Below are 19,846 nucleotides of genomic sequence, written 5' to 3' on the forward strand. Positions count from 1 at the left end.
AATGGCTTTCTTATAAGCTCTTTACTCTTGTTTCAGTGGCTCACAATGTAAAGTAGACTGAGAACACAGGGCTCCCCACTTCGTGCCCACCAGGGCCGGGGTCTCCCCAGAGGAAAGGTAGCCCGGAGCAGCAGCACCCATCCCACCTCCGCCCCCTCCGTCGCTGTGCGCGCTGCTGAGAAAGGCTGCCACCAGCCGCGTCTGCACAGGCGCGGCTCCTCAACGCCAATCTCACACAGCCGTCGGGCAATTTTCCTTAAACGTGATCCATTGTAGACCCATTCCATGAGCATGAAATGCTTGCCGAGTGGAAGTGGAAAAAGTAAAATTATATTTTCAGACCTTATTGAATTGCCTGAAATAAAGACTCCTGTCCACGTTAACACAGATCTCCCGAGAAGCTTCCAGAAAAGTGTGATTATGGGTACATCTGTGAGTGTCACAGCTGATGGGAAATCCCTCTATTTCTGAAAGGTTGACTCAACAAGACGGGTCCTCTGTCCTAATCACGCCCGTCTCGATCACCCGAGAGAAGGCAAGGAACTTCACAATTGGTTCAGATCCTGAAGTGACAGGCAGAGACTGTTCCTCTGAAGAGAAACCCTGGCAACAGACCCCTGCTCCCACACAGCGAGGCTCAACCCCCACGCCTGCACAGTTTTTGGAGCTCATTGAGGCCCTGCTGAATCCAATGTCTCCCCCACAGACCAGAGAAGGGGTGGCACGATACACTCGAGGCTCTGGCAGCCAAGAAAGGGTTCAACGCCTGGCTCAGCCACCTGGCGGGCAGTGGGACTTGGCCAGCTCTCTGCAAAACCAGGCCTCAGTTTTCTAGTTTGTTTAAAAAAAAAAAAAAAAAAGAATATTGTGAGGATTAAATAGGACACCAAGTGCTCAGCCCTGTGCCTGGCACACAGTGGCAGTTAGGGACCTCCCGACTCCAACCACTGGCACTGCTGAAGTTCAGATATGGAAGGTCCCCCCCAAAAGGCTCATGTGTCAGGCTTGTTCCCAGCTGGTAGAAATTTTAGGAGACGGGCCTAGTGGGAGGGTGTGGGCCACTTTGGATGTGTCCTTGAAGGGTATAAACTGTCACTCCCTCCTTCCCGGCCACCATGAGCTGAGCTTTCCTCCCCGGTGCCCTCCTGCCATGATGTTCTGCTCACCCCAGGCCCACAGCAATGACGCTGGCTGACCATGGACCGAGACCTCTGAAGCCATGAGCCAAAGTAAACCTTTCCTCCTCTACGTTGATTTCCGTGGGTGTGTGTCACAGTGGGAAAGATGGTTGACATATAATCCAGCACACCTCCTTCCTGCACCCAAACCTGCTTTTCTTTTCCAAATACTGACCCTCTCAGAGAATCCAGGCCCCTTCACAGGCCTCCGCATCCTGCAGTTGTCCGTTCTCCCCTAGATTCAGGTGGAAAGCCTGTGGCACACCGGCCATGCTGGGTGGCGTGGCTGCACTGACTCACCTAGGTGGCCTGCGCCAGGTGGTCCCCATGCTGGTGTTGACACTAGGTGGGATCCCTTGACTAGGGTGGGGACTCAATGACAGCTTCATCTAAAATCCCATTTCTCCTGGCCATTAACAACTCAGCAACGGGATTCTTTTAGTTCATGCAGAAAACTCTGTGGTTAAGCAAATATTGAGGATTCTTTCCTGAATTAATATAATGGGAGCTTCAAGATCAAAACTTTCTATTTCTTTCATTGTTCCTGTATTCATCAGCTGCTTTTCCTCTGTAAAACCTGCTGCATGTTGGTTCTCTTTATATTTCCTGGGTTCCCTATGAACTCGTGGATTTGTTAAATCAATCCAATGTATGATGAACTACTGCTGCCATTATTCTTGCTGGTGTTAAGAATGTCCCAGGGGAGCCCTTGATATCTAGATTTTTTTGTCCTTGAAATGATCTCTTTGGATTAGTCAATTCTTGCTTTTTGATATAAGATAACCTTGTACTTTTCCATGCGGGTTAAAAAGGATATAGGTAATCCCTGCTTCATGAACTAGATTATAAATATTAAGTACTTCCTATTAGATGTGCCACTGAGTCAATGCACAAAGGGAATACAAACTCAATAATTCTTAATTGATTTATACCCTTCGATATCTAGCCACAGCAATGGTCTCAACTTATAGCTTAGAAAATAATTTTCGGTGCATTTCCATCTCAAATGTCTGAGGTGGTATAAATCTTGCTTTGGAAGAGACACCATCATTTCTCCAATGACGGCCACACAGCAGTTCTCCTGGAAGCCCAGAAGGGGAGGGGCACGGGCGCCCCACACTCCCAGAAAGTGGCAATAAATTGGGGGGACAAAAGGAGCAGGACCGGAGATTGAGTGACGTGCCACTTTCCCACAGAATGCAGCGTGAAATCAGCTCTTCACACCACACTCATTAACTTTTACCTCCTGTCTCATTTCCCATAAAAGCTAAGCTGGCGTCAAGATGTTCAAAACACCCAGAGAACAGCACTGGTCAGAGGCTACTGTAAAGGCCACGGCAGGGGCTGCTCTGACATGAAAATGGCTCGTTTCCTTATTTTCCAGATTTGCCATATTTTTTGATAGGAGAAAATTAAATCTTTACCTTCCCATTTATCATGTTCTTGAAAAGAAACAGGAAACGATCTGCCACATATCCATTTTAACTCATCTTACAACTGACGCAAAAGTGAAATTTCATACTTGAATGTTCACTTTCAAAAGTGAACATGACTTAATACATTTTTCAAAGAGCAGTCCAAGGAAGGAAATTATGTGGCACTGATTTCAATCAAACACCTCTCTCCAAGAACCAGCGCTCCTGCAGGGGGGAGCAGGAGCATGGTATTACTAATAAAGGGTAATTTACTAATAATGGTATTGTACTGAAAAAGTGGGAAACTCTTTAAGAACTTTGTTGTACTATTAAACACAATATTACTACAATGATCATAAAACTTTGAATATCATTTCAACATTCTCTTTGTCATGAAAGAATAAACAATGGGAAAAACCCCACTGAGTTTCATACCTGAGGAATATATTTTAAATCTAGAACTTTGGAAACTCTATTTACCATGGAAGGTGAAAATGAGCGTGTTAGCTATACCCTCAAATCCTCTTCCCCAGAATGGACGTCGTGGTTAACTGACATCAAGATGGATGATTAAAATCAGTCTAAAATGCTTCAGGTAATAAATGGATCTCTGCATAGATTATCGCCTCTATGAAGATGACCAAAGTCAACCAACCGTTAACAGCGCCACTAATCACAAGCAGGTTGGAGCCTGTAACAATTGGCTTTGCTGCTGTGAGGAGCCAAGTCAGCCCAGGTTATGAAAACGGAGGGTGGTTTTAGGGTCTGGAAGGGGATTCTGGTTGGGGCTGCAGTAACCGAACAAGTCATCAGGTCTGGGACCTGACGAGTCAGTCACACATGTGGCTCCGACTGCATGGATCCCAAACTTTCTGAGGTCAGGTCCCACAGTCCTCTTACCCAACTCCTTGGCCTCAGACAGAGCTTTGGGGAAGATGGCTAAACAGCAGACCCTGAAACCTAGCTGGCTTGGGAGCCAAGAACTGTCCTGTTCAGTTTAACTCCTTGTAATTAACCCCCCTTCTGAAGGATTCTCAAGTGCAATTCTCAAAAGAGGGTGGATTCTCAAAATACCCCCTGTCTAAATTACTGATCCATTACGATAGCTATTTTCCCATAACCTTATGTCATAATTGTTATTAATGGTCCATTTGGGCTGAGAACATCTGTCAAGAACAATGCAGTGTTGTTTGCCACTTTTGAACTTTCATAAGCTTTGATCTCATTTTAAAATGAGGTAATGGGTCATAGCCAAGCTACAGGGGAAAGTTGGCAGATTTTCTATCAAACATACTTGGAAGCCACTGTGGCCTTGGTTTACAAGGAAACAAGAACGGTCTTCGGCACTTAGGGGCGCGGTTCTTGCCTGTTATCCCGACTTAATGTTAGCTACACAAACCCCTCGTGAACCTTTCTCTGACTTTCTCTTAAAGCCTAAGGTCTCAACATCCAATAACGGCCAATGTGTCCAGTTCCCTGGGGAGTAGAGGCCACGCCGCACAGAACCAGAAGCATTCCTGAGATTTTGCTATGGTTGTATCAGAGGGTGCTCTGGCCCTGCTAGACTGAGTGTGGCTCTCAAGAAAATCCTTAGGAAAACCCTGGCTTGTCTTGCAGGTACCCACCCTACAGCTCGGCTCTGTTTGGAGTCTTCTGCACACATACCAAAGGCCAAGGCTAACAATCACTGACTTTAGATTTGGATTTTGTTAAGGGACGACTGTAACAGAGGGCTGGTCCTAGCCCTGAGACCTGGGATTCCTGAATGTACATTCCTGCAGTGAGTGATTCACTTCCCTGTAGGTGCATCTGGAGAAGCTGAGGATTGGATAGGACAACGACAATCCCCAAGTTGCCACAGGGAGGTGCAGAATGAAGGCAGGTTCATCCCAAACCCAGTTTCCTTTCCAAAGGATAGGAAGGGTCGATCCAGTCCCAACTACTCGGTTGATCAAAAAGCCTAAGGCAGAGTGACCTGCTGATGTCCATTCCACATTCACCTGCATTTGAGGTCACTTCTTATAGCCTTCCCAGATCAAATCCCACGTCATTCCACCCTTCCTCATTAAGCCTTCACTCTCAGGGGAGCACATGGTAAAACCTCAGACCCTATCAGACCAGAAGGAAAACAGGCATCATCGGAGTCGGGCTCAGGGCAGGGGGTGCGCCTGGCTAACCAGAGAGCCTGCACTGGGGACAGCAACGTGTGTCTTCTGAGTGGGCAGCTCCCAGGGGCACAGTCCTCCACCCTGGGCCTCTCCGCTGCTTGTTTCTATCAGTCCAGGGACCTGCAGGCCCAGCCATTGCATGCCCCACGGCTGCAGAGGCAGAGATTTTCCACCACAGGTTAGAATCTCCCCAAATCCACTGAGAACAAGAGTAAAACTCATCAGCAAGGGATGAACCGTGGTCAGAGGACATCACCCAGCAGCTCTCCCACCCCAGACTTCTGCTGACCCAGGCCTGAAGCCCAGGAGGTCAGCAGAGAGGAAAAGGGTTTGGGATGCACATCATTAGGAACCTTTAGGCAGCAGTGTGATACGGGGCCAGAGGGTCACATCTCTGCTCTGGGATTCCCACGGGAAAACGGGTAGCACTAGTGCCACGTGTGGCTGCCTGATGCGCGCTGGCCACAGCAGGGGTGCTCCAGTTCTCACACGTTCAGCTTGCTGCCGCTGTCACCACCTACACTGTTCTCACTAACTGAGCCTCATCAGCTGAAATGAGTTTCAACTTCCCATGCCCAGAATTACCTTCTAGAGTTCTCAGAGACATCCACCAGGTAGTTATCCGCTTGATGGTCTCAGCTGTAAAGCAATCATTAGGCCACAACTCCTGCACCCTGAAGGCACAGAGTCTGACAGGAAAGCAGAGCCCAGTGCACGGCCATCAACAAAAACTGGCTGAGCAATTACTATGCGCCAGGCACTGTCTAGATTCTGTAGATACGAGCTCAACAGGACAGAGTCTCTGCCCGCCAGGAAGCGATGGTCTAGCGTGGGGAGATTGGGACAAAGAGTACCAGAGCAATAAATAGGATCATCTCAAGTCCTGGTGAGTACTGAGAAGAAAACAGGATGATATGGGAGAGTGACAGGGACTGAGGAAAGTTTCTGAGAAAGGGACGTGGGAATGAGACCAAAACAGCGGGCAAAGAGAGCCATGGAACGTTCTGGAGAGGAGCGTTCAGACAGCAGGGACAAGGGCTGAGGTGGGAGCCAAGCCTCCTGCCAGGGAAAGGATAAAGGCTTTCCGCTCCAGGAAGGAGTAGGAGCTTAGATTCTAGAAGGAGAGAGAGATGGCACCAGATCATGTGAACTTCAGGCACCAAAAGGAAGAAGCTAATTTCATCTGGGTACCACGGAAGTTGTCAGAGGACTTGACGTGTGTACCACTGATCTGGCTTCCACCTCAGAAAGCTCCTCTGGCTCCGAGTAAGGATGGCGTGACCGTGGAGGTAGCAGTGAGGGCAGGAGCAAGCATTACAAGTCTATCTCAGGAGTCCAGGCAAGAACCACGGTGGCTTGTGACTGGGGCTGACTGGGAGAGCTGGGAACAAGTGGGCAGAGCAGAGCTGGTGTCATTAACTGGGAGGGGAAGCCCTGAGTAAGGCCAGGTGGGGACTCCATCTGTTTGCGATGCTTGATGGACATCTAACTGGAGGCGTCAAGTACAAGCTGAATACCGGCGCTTACAGGTGGAGGTGAGTTGAGGTGAATGTCATGAATGTAAAAAGGAAAGTGGCAACGACAAGCTAAGGCCACCGTGTTCACAGGGTGAGGCTACCCCAGGAGCTGCACGAGCTGTGGCCCTCGTGGGGTGGCAAGGCTGACCACCAGCTCAGGCCTGGCTAGCAGCCAGAGCCGCGTCCACAGCCCACTGCAGAGCTCTGCCCCGGCCTCGCAAGCACTCCGCCTCCGGAGGGCAAAACGGAAGGCTTTCCGCCCTCCTGCCAGCGCCTGGAGACACCGAGGACACACACCAGCAAGCCAGGACCGGCTCGGCGGCCCTTCCCGCCTCCTCGCGACCCTCTCCCCGCACTCAGGCCACCCCTGACACGGCCAGACAACCACAGTTTATTGTGACGCCCTCCGGTCCCTGTGCGCGGCTCACTGCTTACTCACTCATCTTCCTTCCAGTCTTTCAGAGCCTTCTCCTCGGCCCCGCAGCCGCAGCCCTGCACCAGCCGCCAGGCAGGATGCGCAGCACCTTCTCCTACGAGGCCCCTGGCCACGCCCTCCCGGGAGGCCCCGCCCCCGCCATGCCCCGCCCCCAGGAGCCTCCCTGACAATGCCCCGCCCCAGGGAGCCTCTGACCACGCCCTCCAGGGGAAGCTCCGCCCTAAGAAGCCTGGCCACACCCCTTCTCCAGGAGGCCCCGCCTCCACCAGGTCCCTCCCCCAGGAAGCCGTGACCACTCTCTAGAGACCTTTCCGTCGCCTCTGCCCCTCTTCCAGGCAAGGCGCCTTTCCCTGTGCTTCCCTAACAACCTCCTTATCCAGTTTTTCATTTCATTAATGCATAACCTCTTCAACCCCCAAATTAGCTTAGGTCCATATAGAACCAAGAGTTTTTTTGTTTTTTTTTGGGTTTTTTTTTAATAAGAAAATAAACATAAAGGAGGTGGGATGATGTGTCGTCATCACCGCTGAAGATGACAAAGTATGGCGCTTCCGGCCCCATGGCTCTTCCTAGGTCAAATGCACATTCAGTGGCCGAGCTTTTCAGCTGACATTACCAGAGGTAGGTACACGTCATGACCCTGTGTACTGTATTTTTGGGATATAAAGCAAACTGCTCAGGACTTCCACTACCCCTGGTAAAGACCTGCAATGAATGGATAAAAAAATGTGGAATTTATACACAATGGAATATTACTCAGCACTAAAAAAATAAAATCATGGCATTTGCAGGGAAATGGATGCCATTAGAGCAGATTATGCTGAGTGAAGCTAGCCAATCCCTAAGGAGCAAGTGCTGAATATCTTCTTTGATATAAGGGGGGGACGACTCAAAACAGAGCAGGGAGGAAGAGCATGAGAAGATTACCATTAAATAGGGATGAGACAAAACCACCCTAAGATACCATCTCACTCCAGTAAGATTGGCAGCCATTATGAAGTCAAACAACAACAAGTGCTGGCGAGGATGTGGGGAAAAGGGTACACTTGTACATTGCTGGTGGGACTGCAGATTGGTGCAGCCAATTTGGAAAGCAGTATGGAGATTTCTTGGAAAGCTGGGAATGGAACCACCATTTGACCCAGCTATTCCCCTTCTAGGTCTATTCCCTAAAGACCTAAAAAGAGCATGCTACAGGGACACTGCTACATCGATGTTCACAGCAGCACAATTCACAATAGCAAGACTGTGGAACCAACCTAGATGCCCTTCAATAGACGAATGGATAAAAGAAAATGTGGCATTTATACACAATGGAGTATTACTCTGCATTAAAAAATGACAAAATCATAGAATTTGCAGGGAAATGGATGGCATTAGAGCAGATTATGCTAAGTGAAGCTAGCCAGTCCCTAAAAAACAAATGCCAAATGTCTTCTTTGATATAAGGAGAGTAACTAAGAACAGAGTAGGGACGAAGAGCATGAGAAGAAGATTAACATTAAACTGGGATGAGAGGTGGGAGGGAAAGGGAGAGAGAAGGGAAATTGCATGGAAATGGAAGGAGACCCTCAGGGTTATACAAAATTTCATACAAGAGGAAGTGAGGGGAAAGGGGAAAATAATACAAGGGGGAAAAATGAATGACAGTAGAGGGGGTAGAGAGAGAAGAGGGGAGGGGAGGGGAGGGGAGGGGGGATAGTAGAGGATAGGAAAGGCAGCAGAACACAACAGACACTAGTATGGCAATATGTAAATCAATGGATGTGTAACTGATGTGATTCTGCAATTTGTATACGGGGTGAAAATGGGAGTTCATAACCCACTTGAATCAAAGTGTGAAATATGATATATCAAGAACTATGTAATGTTTTGAACAACCAACAATAAAAAAAAGAAAAAAATAAATAGGGATGAGAGATGCATGGGAATGGGAGAGAGAAGGGGAATAGCACAGAAGATGGAAGGAGACCCCCACTGTTATGCAAAATTACATATAAGATGGTGTGCAGAAGAGAGAGAGAGAGAGAGAGAGAGAGAGAGAGAGAGAAGTGTCATAGAGTGGGTAGAGACAGGTGATGGGAGGGGAAGAGGGGGAGGGGGAATAGGAAGGGCAGCAGAATACAACAGACACTAATATGGCTGTATGTATAAACGTGGCTGTAAAACCAATGTGATACTGCAATCTGTACACGTGGAAAAAAAGAATTCATACCCCACTTGAATCAAATGAATGATATGTCAAGATCATTGTAATGTTTTGAGCAACTAATTAAAAAAAAAAAGAGAGACCTGCAATTTCTTCTGCATGTGTTTGCAGCAATGGCATTTTGAAATAAAATGAACAATGATCAGCACAATGGCATGGAGTACAAATAACACATGGTGAGTTTTATAGGGATACTTATTGAAATGGTTCTTAATGGAGATCCATAGAGCACACTTAAGGAAAGCCATTCTTTGGGGTTCAAGGAAACAGGTAAAATGGGTGAGACTTGGTAGATACTGCAGGGACCAGGTCCCCTTCTAGCCTTGCATCTCTGCAGGGGCCCTTTAAGGAGCTATGATATGTTTTCCAGACTTTCAAAACTGTGACCACTTATAAGAAATCTGTCACACCCCAGCTTACACATGCACGTTCATATAACTGAAATAAACATGTGGTGTCAATACTGTGTGTTCATAGTTTATTTTATTTCTATCTTGGCCACAGTGTTACAAGGACTTCATGACCAGTGGGTTGTGACCAAAGGGTTGGGAGATGTATCCTGTATGAATTTAAGCCTTCCTTGGCCTCATTTCAGTGGTGGGCTCATATCTCCCGATATGCAAGCAAATTCATGTGCAGATTTACATGGGTGCTAGCTCCCTGGTCCACCAGAACTAGTCTACACAGCAAGCTCAGTGGGTGATGCAGGGGTTCAGCTTCTGTTTGTACTGAGATGTATGGAGTGCCGGTACCCAGCAGACGGACAGTAAACATTTATAGAATGAACAAATGGCCTACTGTGTCCTCAGCTCAGGGGTCTTTTGAGAGAGCTCACCACCACCTGAGACTTCACCAACATGAAGTACTTCTGCCTCCCCTGGGCCCTCCTGAGAGCCAGCAGCCACCTGCGTCCAGCCTTTCCCTTTGTCCATCACTGGTTAACAATTCCACTTTAAGGACTCCCCATCTTCTTCCTCTTTGGATGGACTATTCTCTCAAGCATACTACACACACACACACACCCTCTCACACTCTCTCTCTCTCTCTCTCTCTCTCACACACACACACACACACTCTCTCTCTCTCTCTCTCTCACACACACACACACACACACACACACGTGCGCAAGTACATCTCTTAGTATCTAAGGACAATGTTCTCCCCAATTTAAATATGAATTCGGAAGACAAAATCTTTCACCCAGAAGGGATTCAGTCTTTGATTTCAATTGTGAAGACGTGATAATTTGGAGTGTTCTTTCACTGGAGAAAACGTCACTGAGGTACAACTCAAAACAGGAGACTCCTCAGCGCTGCAAAGTGAGGCTGAATTTGGAGGAGTCACTGAATCTTTGGTTGCTTGTAAAGGACTTAGCTAGTTTGAAACCCATTACAAACATTTTCTCTTTAGAGATATGCTCTGATGTTACACACACACACACACACACACACACACAGCAATTAATAGAATGATTTCTATTTTATAAAGCTGCAGTATCATTTGTTTAATTTAGCTCATAAAGGAAGACCCAAATCATCTTTTATAATTATCGTTGCATGTCAAAATTTGGCTGACAAGATTGCTATTTTCAATCCACAAGTCAGAGGCCAATTCAGAGACTGGTTGCAGAAGCCTTGCCTCAGCACAGCTGGCTAATGGTCCAGGTCATTTTATGAAGAGGATTTTTCAGGTCCTCCCTACCTCCCATTGGACAGCTGGGCTCCCACTGGTGTACAGGGCTCTGCTAGGACAGCCCTCTGCCCCCTGCAGGGGAAGGCGAGGGTCTCCTCCCAGCAATCTGTACCCAGGGGGCAGGAAGTGGGCTCCCCCGGGGTCCCGTGTGTCCCTGGGTAGCTAATGAGGTTTCATGTATGACAGATCTCTAGGGATTCCTTGAATAGGGCCTCTGCCAGTGCTCTTCATGCTAGTTAAAAACTAAATAATTAAGGTGACTGTGTCTCAAGGAACCAGAAGAATTCTCCCACATGTGGGGTGTGCCCCCTACATTTGCACAGAGGGCTGTCACTAAATTGATCAGAAATCTTGAAGAACATACAATATCCTTCATATGCGTTCGAGTGCTTTAAAAGTCATACCTCCATTTTCTAAAGATAACAATAAGAACATCACAGAATAAAATCACAAGAAACCAGTCATTCTGATTTGAACAACCTTCTGTACTAATATCAGTGCAGCTGACTTTAAATGAGATATTCTGACAATATTTAAATGAGACATACTGACAAGAGTCTGTACTTGGTAGCACTGTTAATAGATTTGTTCAATTTATAATAGTTGGTACCAGAAAATGAAGTAATTGGTTTAGACTGGTTAAAAATTAGTATTAGACCAAGTCAACTAGACCTTTGCTAAATTTCAGTCTATATTAAAAAGCTCAAAAATTATACATTGAAGTTTGAGGTTGAAATTGTTAAGGAAAAATAATTGCTGCTTCATCAGTGGGGATAGGATTCACAAAAATGTATTCCATAGTAATTCAAGCCTTTTAAATTTCTATTCCTAGGAAATTGCAGTAAGCAGATGAACTGCTCTCTGCATGAAAATCCTTATTTCAGTTTCACGTAGACACAGCCTAAGTTTAATAGTTGAGTAAGTCCTGGATTTCTTCCAAAGAAATCAATAATATGGATTAGATCATTGTTCCCAAGTCCTGGAAGGTAATCCTTAAGTTCCAATCCACATGAATATCTGCCTAACATATGCCCTCAACCTTCTCTGCTGCGACTGTAATACTAGTTCATTACAGAGACTTAAACACTGAACGGCCCTGACTTTTGGACCGAGGAGAAAGCATGAAGATCACAAATCCAAGGACAGGAAAAGAAAAAGAGGTACTCAAAATCTCTACCAACTCTGCTGAAGAAATGTTCAAAAATGCGGTTAGTAGACATCATGTCCATCCTGGGCAAGAGCCAGGACCAATGCCCACATCAGCAAGTAGAGGTGGTGACCTGTCACAGTGGCTTTGCAAGACCCTATGGAGAGCTTCACATTATCTGAGCTACAAGCACACATCTCCCCTAACAATGTCACAGGCTCCAGCTGCAGCTGGGAAGCCCGCCAGCCCTCTAGCTCCAGGTGGGAAGGCCATGCGCATGGGACGCTGATGGTCATCCACACAGCAGTCCATCTGGGCCCTGACATCCTCCATCACTCAGGATGAAATGCTTCTCAGGGAAACCCTCACGCCCACTTAGAAAATGGTGACAAAGGCTGAACTAAAATGGTCACAAAGGCTGAGCCCTGAACTAAAACGTTTGGGAAAAGCTGTTGGGGAGGAACTGATGATTTGCATTTTGATTTTGAGAGGTGACAGGGCAGGCTTTTGCAAAAGACCAAACTAAGGCTCTGTCTACTTCTCAGTGAGCTGAGAGTTGTACACTGGCTCAGAATGAGACCCTTCAGGAGGGACCCTCCCACTGACAACAGCCCCCATAGGTGCTCTCTGTGCGTGGCTGAGGACGGACGGGCAGGCTGCAGGTGCAGAGGAGACTGTCACAGCACTAATCCACTGACTGGCACCAACTTTTATCATTTTTCATTAAACTAGTAGCAAGTTAACTCCAGCTTTCTGCTACTTAAGTACTTATTAGGCTCTCCAGAGGAATGAAGGAAAAAAATATTAGAACAAAAATTGCTATTTTCACAACAAAAGTCCTGCTCGCCTAAGTATTTGCTGTTGTCATTTTCCGGAGATCTGCCCTGTGTCTCCCTGACACCCACGTGAGACCACCGTGCTGGTGGCCCCAGTGTTCAGCGGGTGCTCGTCTCAGGAAGGGCCTCGTGCTTACATCCTGGCCCTCTGGGCTGGGGAAGGCCCCTCCTGATCCTGAGGTCCTCCCGCCTGCTGGGTCGGGGCCGCCACGCTGCAGACAGCCCACAGCTCAGCTCTCCCCCAGGTGCTGATGGTGGCCCTGCTCCTGCCTTTAAGAAAGGTCCCCTCTCCTCCACCCTCACCCGGACAGCTCTAGTTAAAGGGAACAACTTTTCTCTTCCTCTTGAGAAACAAAGTAAGAGAAACCAAACTACTACTAGCAGCATTATAAAACCAAAGCCACGTTAGCACAGAGGAGCCAGCCCCCTGCGCCCCGAACCGACATTCCCATTGTCCCTTTCCATCTCACAAATCATCCTGGTAGGGAACATGCACGGTACAGTTGGTGTTCCACTTTCAATTCACATCGGGAACAGTTACCTTGTGATGATACAGCGCGTGCCGCACTTCCAATGCCTCAAAATGCAAACAAACCCTGACATATTTACTAAATACCCATTTGACAACTGGACTAGCGAGGTTCTAAAACACTAGATAATCTCCTACATACATATTGAATATATTTGTAGACTTATATAGTTGCATAGAAATTATTTTTCAGCGTTTTCTGGTGATTCTAGTTTTACTTGAAATGCTGGATTTTATTGGAGGCGTTCTTTGCTGCTCTCCTGGTAGAGGATAGGGCTTCCCATGGGGATTTTATTCTCAGGATTTAAGAAAATGGTAACAGTATTCTATGAAATAAAAGGAACTTAAGTGCATTAAATTGTCTTTCAAGTTGGAAAAACAATATTCTCCATACCAGACCCTTGGTTTTGAAAGTTAAAAATGAGCACCATTCCTTAACAATGGCTGCAAGTAAAATTCACTAAATTCAGAAGCTAATGTAGAAAGATCTGGACATATGAGAACCCAAACCCAGTCTCACAGCATGCCCTCAGATTAGGAGGAGTCGCTAAAGTCGAATGTTTTTGTAAGCCCCACTGGACACAGAGACGAAACAGACTCACGTACAGCTGTCTGGGGTTTGTCTTGTCTGGTGTTGTCTGTTTGCAGTGATGGGGAAACCCAGGGCCTCATGCAGCTAGGCGAGCTCTCTACCCCGAGTTACATTCCCAGCATGTTTTAGCTTTCATTTTGAGACAGGGTCTTGTAAAATCGACCAGGATGGTCTTGAACATGGTGATCCTCCTGCCTCAGTGTCCCCAGTAGCTGACTAAAGGCATGTGCCACTGTGTCCACCTCATATAACTGTCTTCATGATAAAGTGAGAGACAGCTTAACAGTGATACCAATTTTAAAGTAATGAGCTGTTGCCGTGACATCGTCCACAATCAGATCGCTCTAGTTCTCTAGCCAACGGGATGCACCACTTGGGTGAGGAGCGGAGACCTGCTGTGGGGTGAATGGCAGCGTGTGCTTCAGCCTCACAAGCGCATCAATTTAGTGGATGGGAAGGGATCTCGCATGAACCAGAGATCCAAATGTGAAGGGGATCAACAAGTGGTAGCAAGAGAACAGGGAGCTACAGCAGAGAGAAAGACACAAAAGGGTCGACTCAAGGACACAGCCGCCCAGCACACTTTATTCGTGGAAAACGTCCTTCTCCATATCTTTTGGAGCCTCATTTGAAGACACTTTCCAATCACAGAGGATCTATAAAGTTACATAATCTCCTCCTAATCAATTCAGGGACCGTTTTCCCAGGATGCATGCTAGGCGAGATCTGTACCCCTCGAAAGGGGCTGTCACCCCTGGTGCCAGCAGCCTCTGAGCCAATGTCTGCGTGGGGTAGGGGAGTGTTGTTTCTCTGATTTCAAACACTGAAAGTTTTTAAAACACAACAGTGCAGGCCCAGGGTGGGATGGGGTGGCCCCACAGGCCGTGTCTTACCATGCAGGCGTCCAGGTCTTCCAAGCGCTCGGCCTCCGTCAGGTCCTCCACTGGGACCAGGGAGCGCTTGGGCGGCTTCTCGGCCAACTCGGCCTCAACAGGCTCCTGCTGAGGGAGGGTCTGCACGCATCTGCTGAAATGGTCGGCCTGGAGGGTGAAGACCACCAGCAGCAGTTACGGCAGGGTGGGGGGGGGTTGGGGGGGCCTGACGTGGCCTCCACAGTCGCCGCAGGGGGCCCCTGGAGGACAGCAGCTCCCAGCAGGGCCACACAGAGCCACCTGCCTTTTGTCACCATTCTAAGAAATTACCATTCTCCCTTCACAAATGAGGGGACTACTTGGTCCAATAAAATAGGTAGTGTTCTTCTCATTTTATTTGAGACTCTTTATATCTATTACTAATTTATTTGCTCGTATCTAATTTGCTAGAAATCTAATTTCATATTGCCTGATTTATTTTGGTCTAGTGCTTAAAAGTATCTACTGAGACAAATAAAATGATTGCAACCTTAAGTATTTTTAAAAGAAAATCACTTAAAAATTATCATTACTGCTAGTTTTCATATAAGAAATATCATATTTGATATGACTTACTACTTCCATTTTTATATTTTCAACATAAATCAGAATTAAATGTGAAGAGGTGGAATGAGCAGGGCTGTAATCAGAAGGTTGCAGAGCTGCACAGATCTGACACCAGAAATCTGGCTTCTTCTGAAACAATGAGGAGCAGCTGAGGGGTCGATCCAAGCCTGAGAGCACTTCCAGACTTCAGGTGGAGAAAGCGTATCTGAAGCGCACTGCACACAATCCCAGCTTGGACACGTTTTATCACGTGAGATTATAATGTCAAGAGGACATTTAACACAACAACATAAGTGCACTCCTGCGATTATTTTTCAATTCATTTCAATTAAATGACAAGAAAATGTCAATACTTTTTGAGTAAATTCCTCCAGGAAGGAAAACACAAAGAAGTGCCCACTTCAGACCTGAGGGTGGCTGTCACACACACGCTTGCTGATACGTGTCCAGGGTCTGTGTCGTGAGCAAGCGTCTTGAGGCAGTTCCTAGAGCGGTGGTTTACCCATCAACTGTTTCTACAGTGGATTCTCTAGATTTTACTTGTGCTTATTTTTTACAAAAGGAAAGTCTGCGCTGGGAGACTGCATGATGTGTCTCCTCCCTGTGCCAGGAAAGAGCTTCTTCGGCTTAACGTGGTGATGAATCAGGATTTTAAATGTTTCCAGTTTGGCACAAACCAACACGTTGATAAAGCAAAACAAACAAAAAAAATTGGAAAAAAAAATGTGGTTTGGATATTGTATCCATGTGGAATTGCTCTGGAAGTTTCCTGATGTCTCCTGAGCTGAGGATCAGGGTGCTCTGGTAAGCGCTCTCTGGTGGGCCAACCCCATTCCCAGGCAGCATCTGAGCAGTGCCAGGGACGCCTGATCTTCTGGATTTTGGAAGAGAGTCTTATACATTATTCTCTTCTGTCTACTGCATGCAGAAGAAACTGTTTTTTTCTCTTCTCTGTTATTATCACCCCAAAACTCACCTCCATAAAACTGGGTGTCTCTGCCCACACAGTTAACCTGAAATACTTTCTCTGGAGAAAACATAAATTCTCTGCCATAAATCACCTGGAAGATTTCTGCTGTACCATGTTGCTAATATTTTGGAGACACAAGATATAACCAGCTGTAAACCCTTATCCGTGTCTCACAGGACTTCGAGTTCCGCACATGAGAATCCTCTGATGTACTTTTCATATGCACTGAAATTGGAAATGCAGTCCCCATGCTTTGCTTAGTCTGAAGGAAATTTATTTTTTCGTCGTGGTTCTATCCAAGGTACCTGCCGGGCATTTAGCACCTATCCATCCTGGATTCCGTCCCAGTTTTCTCTCATATTTTCTTTGAACTCCAAACGTTCCACTTCCCTCCATGTTGTCAAGAATAGTCCGTTCAGAAATGATCACATCCGCACACATAAATGTACTAAAATGTACTAAAAATGTGAATTTTAGGCTTTGGCCTCAACATCATCTCCTACCAAAACTTTTGACCTGCATCCTAAACGAAGAGCGAGGTCTCTGGGTCTGGTGGCTTCTGCTGTGCCCTGCCAGTCCCAACAGAGAGACTCTGACACGCTCCAGGATGGCTGGGGCCGGCGGAAGTGGAAGGAGGAAACCAGAACTCAGCCTGCCAGGCTGCGATGGAGTGGATGTGGGAAAGAAGCGTCACCCGCACACGGGCGGGCGGCCCGCCCAGAGACCGTCCCACACGTGCACAGCACTCACCAGCTTGTGATGGCAGTGAGACAGTGCGTCCAGGATCTCGTCCACGATTCGGTCCGACAGGAAGGAGGCCACTGTCAGCTTCACCTCACTGTGTGGAAATCAAAAGGGAGAACAGCATTTTACCTTGAGCTGGGTAGACCTGTCCCCCACCCCCGTGGTGATAAGGTCTGTCTTTGAAAAGGGACGGTATGAACGTGAACAGGGGAAGGAGCCCCCAAAATAGGCCTGAGGACGGCCATAAACACCCAGGTGTGACCGTCTTTACCCACTGCAACCTGCCTCTCTCCCTTCACAGCTGGAGACATAATGGTGGGAATGAATGACATCTGCATAAAGACGGGCTGGAGGGGAGCCACGTGGACCAGACACAGGTCACCCACTGATGTGAACAAAAGCAAACCCAGGCTGGAGCAAATCAGGAAAGCCTAGTCGGCTTGTTAAGGTTTGGTTAGGATTTTAACATGCATATCCTCAGCCTTTTAAAAAACCTTCAAATGGTACCATGTTACACTGCTTCGGCTTTGACTGACCAGCTTACAATGAAAAGGTACAAATGCACTGGGTCTTTATCTTTTAGGAACAGTGGTCACTAGAATTTTCAGTTTGGGTGCCTTTTACCTGACCTCAGAAAGCTGCCCAAACAGAAGGGGTTTGGAGTTCTTGCCAACAGACTTGGCCACTAAGGTTTCTGTCCTACAGCTGGTATTTTAGTTAATTTAACAATGTGGTCTTCCTAAGAATTCAACTTCCATGTGTGTTTCCAGGCTTAACAGCCCTGCTTTAATGCACATCTGAACAGTTGTTATAAATACCCAATAATTCAAATGTGCCAGAGAGATGAGTACCCACAGTCCAATACTGTCTCTTAGGGTCAGCCTTCTTTTGAAGTCGGCAATCTGCATGTCCTTAGAGCAGGTAAAGAAGTTGTCAAAATAAAGTCATTTATCGTGAAGCCAAGGTTGAACGGTGGGTATTTGCGTAACAGGGAAAGCTCTTTCTAACTCACAGTAGTAGTCAGGCTTGCGGTTTCTCTTCTAGGAAGATCTTGATGATGAGAGCCGTCTGTGCAGAAGATGAAGGGACGGAGCCCTCACTAGCTTTTCGGTTTATCTGATGCTTTATTCCTCTGCACAGTGTCCCCTGGTAAGAATCCCCCAGGTGCCATATCGAAAACACGAAAATACTCAAAATACAAGTTCCTGAGTGCGCCAACCTCCTGGGGAGGCTGGGAATCTGATTTCAACGAGTATTTCCTCCGATTCTTTTTAGGCCTGCCCGGGAATTTTACTTCCTCATAAAACTCACTTCCTGGGCTTTTCCTCTCTCTCTCTCTCTCACTCTCTGAAGGTGGGAAGGAGTGGTTTGTCTGTTTCAGATTGGAGCACCAGGAAGACAGACTCCAAAAAATGTGATCTTGTCACACCTCGGGTTGTCTGTCGTCCTGCGGCCAGTGCAGTCCTCCTGACTGCTCAGGGTGCAGAGTTCTGCGGGAGGGTGCTGCTCACCCCGTGTGCACAGGAACGTGCACCTGCAGGCGCAGGAGCACCCTGCTGTCAGCACTCCGCTCAGTGTGGGACAAGAAGCCAACTAAGGAGTCCACGGACGTGAAGTGCTCCCCAACGTGAAGACCTGCACCCTGTGTCAGCCTTCTGAATCTGTCATTTTCAGGAGAATGTGATACCCCAGCAAAGACCCCTGAGAGGGATGTGTTGGTGGGTGAACCCACTATGAGGAAAGAGCGGTGGCCAAAGTGTCTTTGTTTTTCCTTTTCAAGGGAGACATTTGATATACTGTATTTTATATTCTAACTGTTTATATTTTAAATATGTAATACTTAAACAACTTTTCAATAAAAACATCTGAAACCACAGATATTAGAAATGCATAAGGGCTGGAGTTGGAGTTCTTAAACTTGCCAACCTAAACTCTCTGGAAATCTCTTTTCTTTTTGGCACCAGGGATTGAATCCAGGGACACATAGCCACTAAGCCACATCCCTAGCCCTTTTTATGTTTTCTTATTTTCAGGGTCTTGCTGAATTGTTTAGGGCTTCACTAAGTGGCGGAGGCTGGCCTGAACTTGTATCCTCCTGCCTCTGCCTCCCGAGCCACTGGGATCACAGGCGTGCGATACCAGGCCTGGCTTCTGGAAATCGCTTTACACCCTCTCAGGTCTTCCCAGCTGCTGACAATTCAGCTGAAAGGCTCTGGGAGCTTTAGTGTAAAATAAATAACAAACGCAGCAGCTGCATCTTGGACCTGAGACTGTCAGGTTGCTGCAGGGCTCCAAGTGCCCATGTCCTCAGCCCGCCTTCAGGACCTCGATGGTGGGTCTGGCCGGACTTGTTCTGCTCTTCGTGAAGATCATCACTTTGTCTATTTCAGATTGGAGCACCTTTATGTGTCAGCACCAACCCAACTCTCTAGACAGGAGCTGTTATCTTTGCTACATCAAAATAGTCCCATCAATATTCAGAAATGGTTAAAATGGAAAATTTTAAATGCTCCGGAGCTTGGCTATTAGCCCTCTGATTCTCCAACACAGAAACACAATGGGACCTGGCTGTGCTATCTTGGAGTGCTAGTGTCTTCCATGGCTCTCTGCAGAAGCTCGGGAAGGTTTGTCAACAATCACAGCAGAATGCTTTTATGATGGTATATTCTTGAAACTTTTTCAAACAGACATATGAATACTTCAAAGACGTCATTAGCACATTAGCACAGACCCACCAAAATAATCCGGAAAGAAAATGTGACATGGTCAGAGTGGGCCTCTGACTATAGGCTGTGCACTTTCTCTTGATGGGTGATAGAAAGCCAGCTCTTCGATCTTTAAGCTAGCAATTTAGAAAGGTAAAAGATGACTCTCAGAAACCAGCAGTTACAAACGTGTACCATCCCCCTTCAATATAAAATCCTCAAAGAGAGCC

The 19,846-nt window shown here is 47.0% G+C and overlaps 1 protein-coding gene across 4 annotated transcripts in view; it reads right to left on the reverse strand.

Moving 5' to 3' along the window:
- The window catches only part of Carmil1 (capping protein regulator and myosin 1 linker 1), a 237,699-nt gene that overhangs the window by 30,590 nt on the left and 187,263 nt on the right, over positions 1-19,846 (reverse strand). For all 4 annotated transcript variants that reach the window (XM_058582007.1, XM_046452369.2, XM_046452370.2 and 1 more), the window contains 2 exons: positions 16,918-17,005; positions 14,613-14,759 (listed from right to left, as the gene is read on the reverse strand). In XM_058582007.1, coding sequence (XP_058437990.1) covers positions 14,613-14,759; positions 16,918-17,005 — 235 coding nt within the window. The remainder of the gene's footprint in view (positions 1-14,612; positions 14,760-16,917; positions 17,006-19,846) is intronic.

Source organism: Marmota monax, unplaced genomic scaffold (assembly GCF_021218885.2).
Source record: "Marmota monax isolate L192 unplaced genomic scaffold, Marmota_monax_Labrador192_F-V1.1 WCK01_AAM20220418_F8-fsc00141, whole genome shotgun sequence".
Classification (NCBI taxonomy): domain Eukaryota; kingdom Metazoa; phylum Chordata; class Mammalia; order Rodentia; family Sciuridae; genus Marmota; species Marmota monax.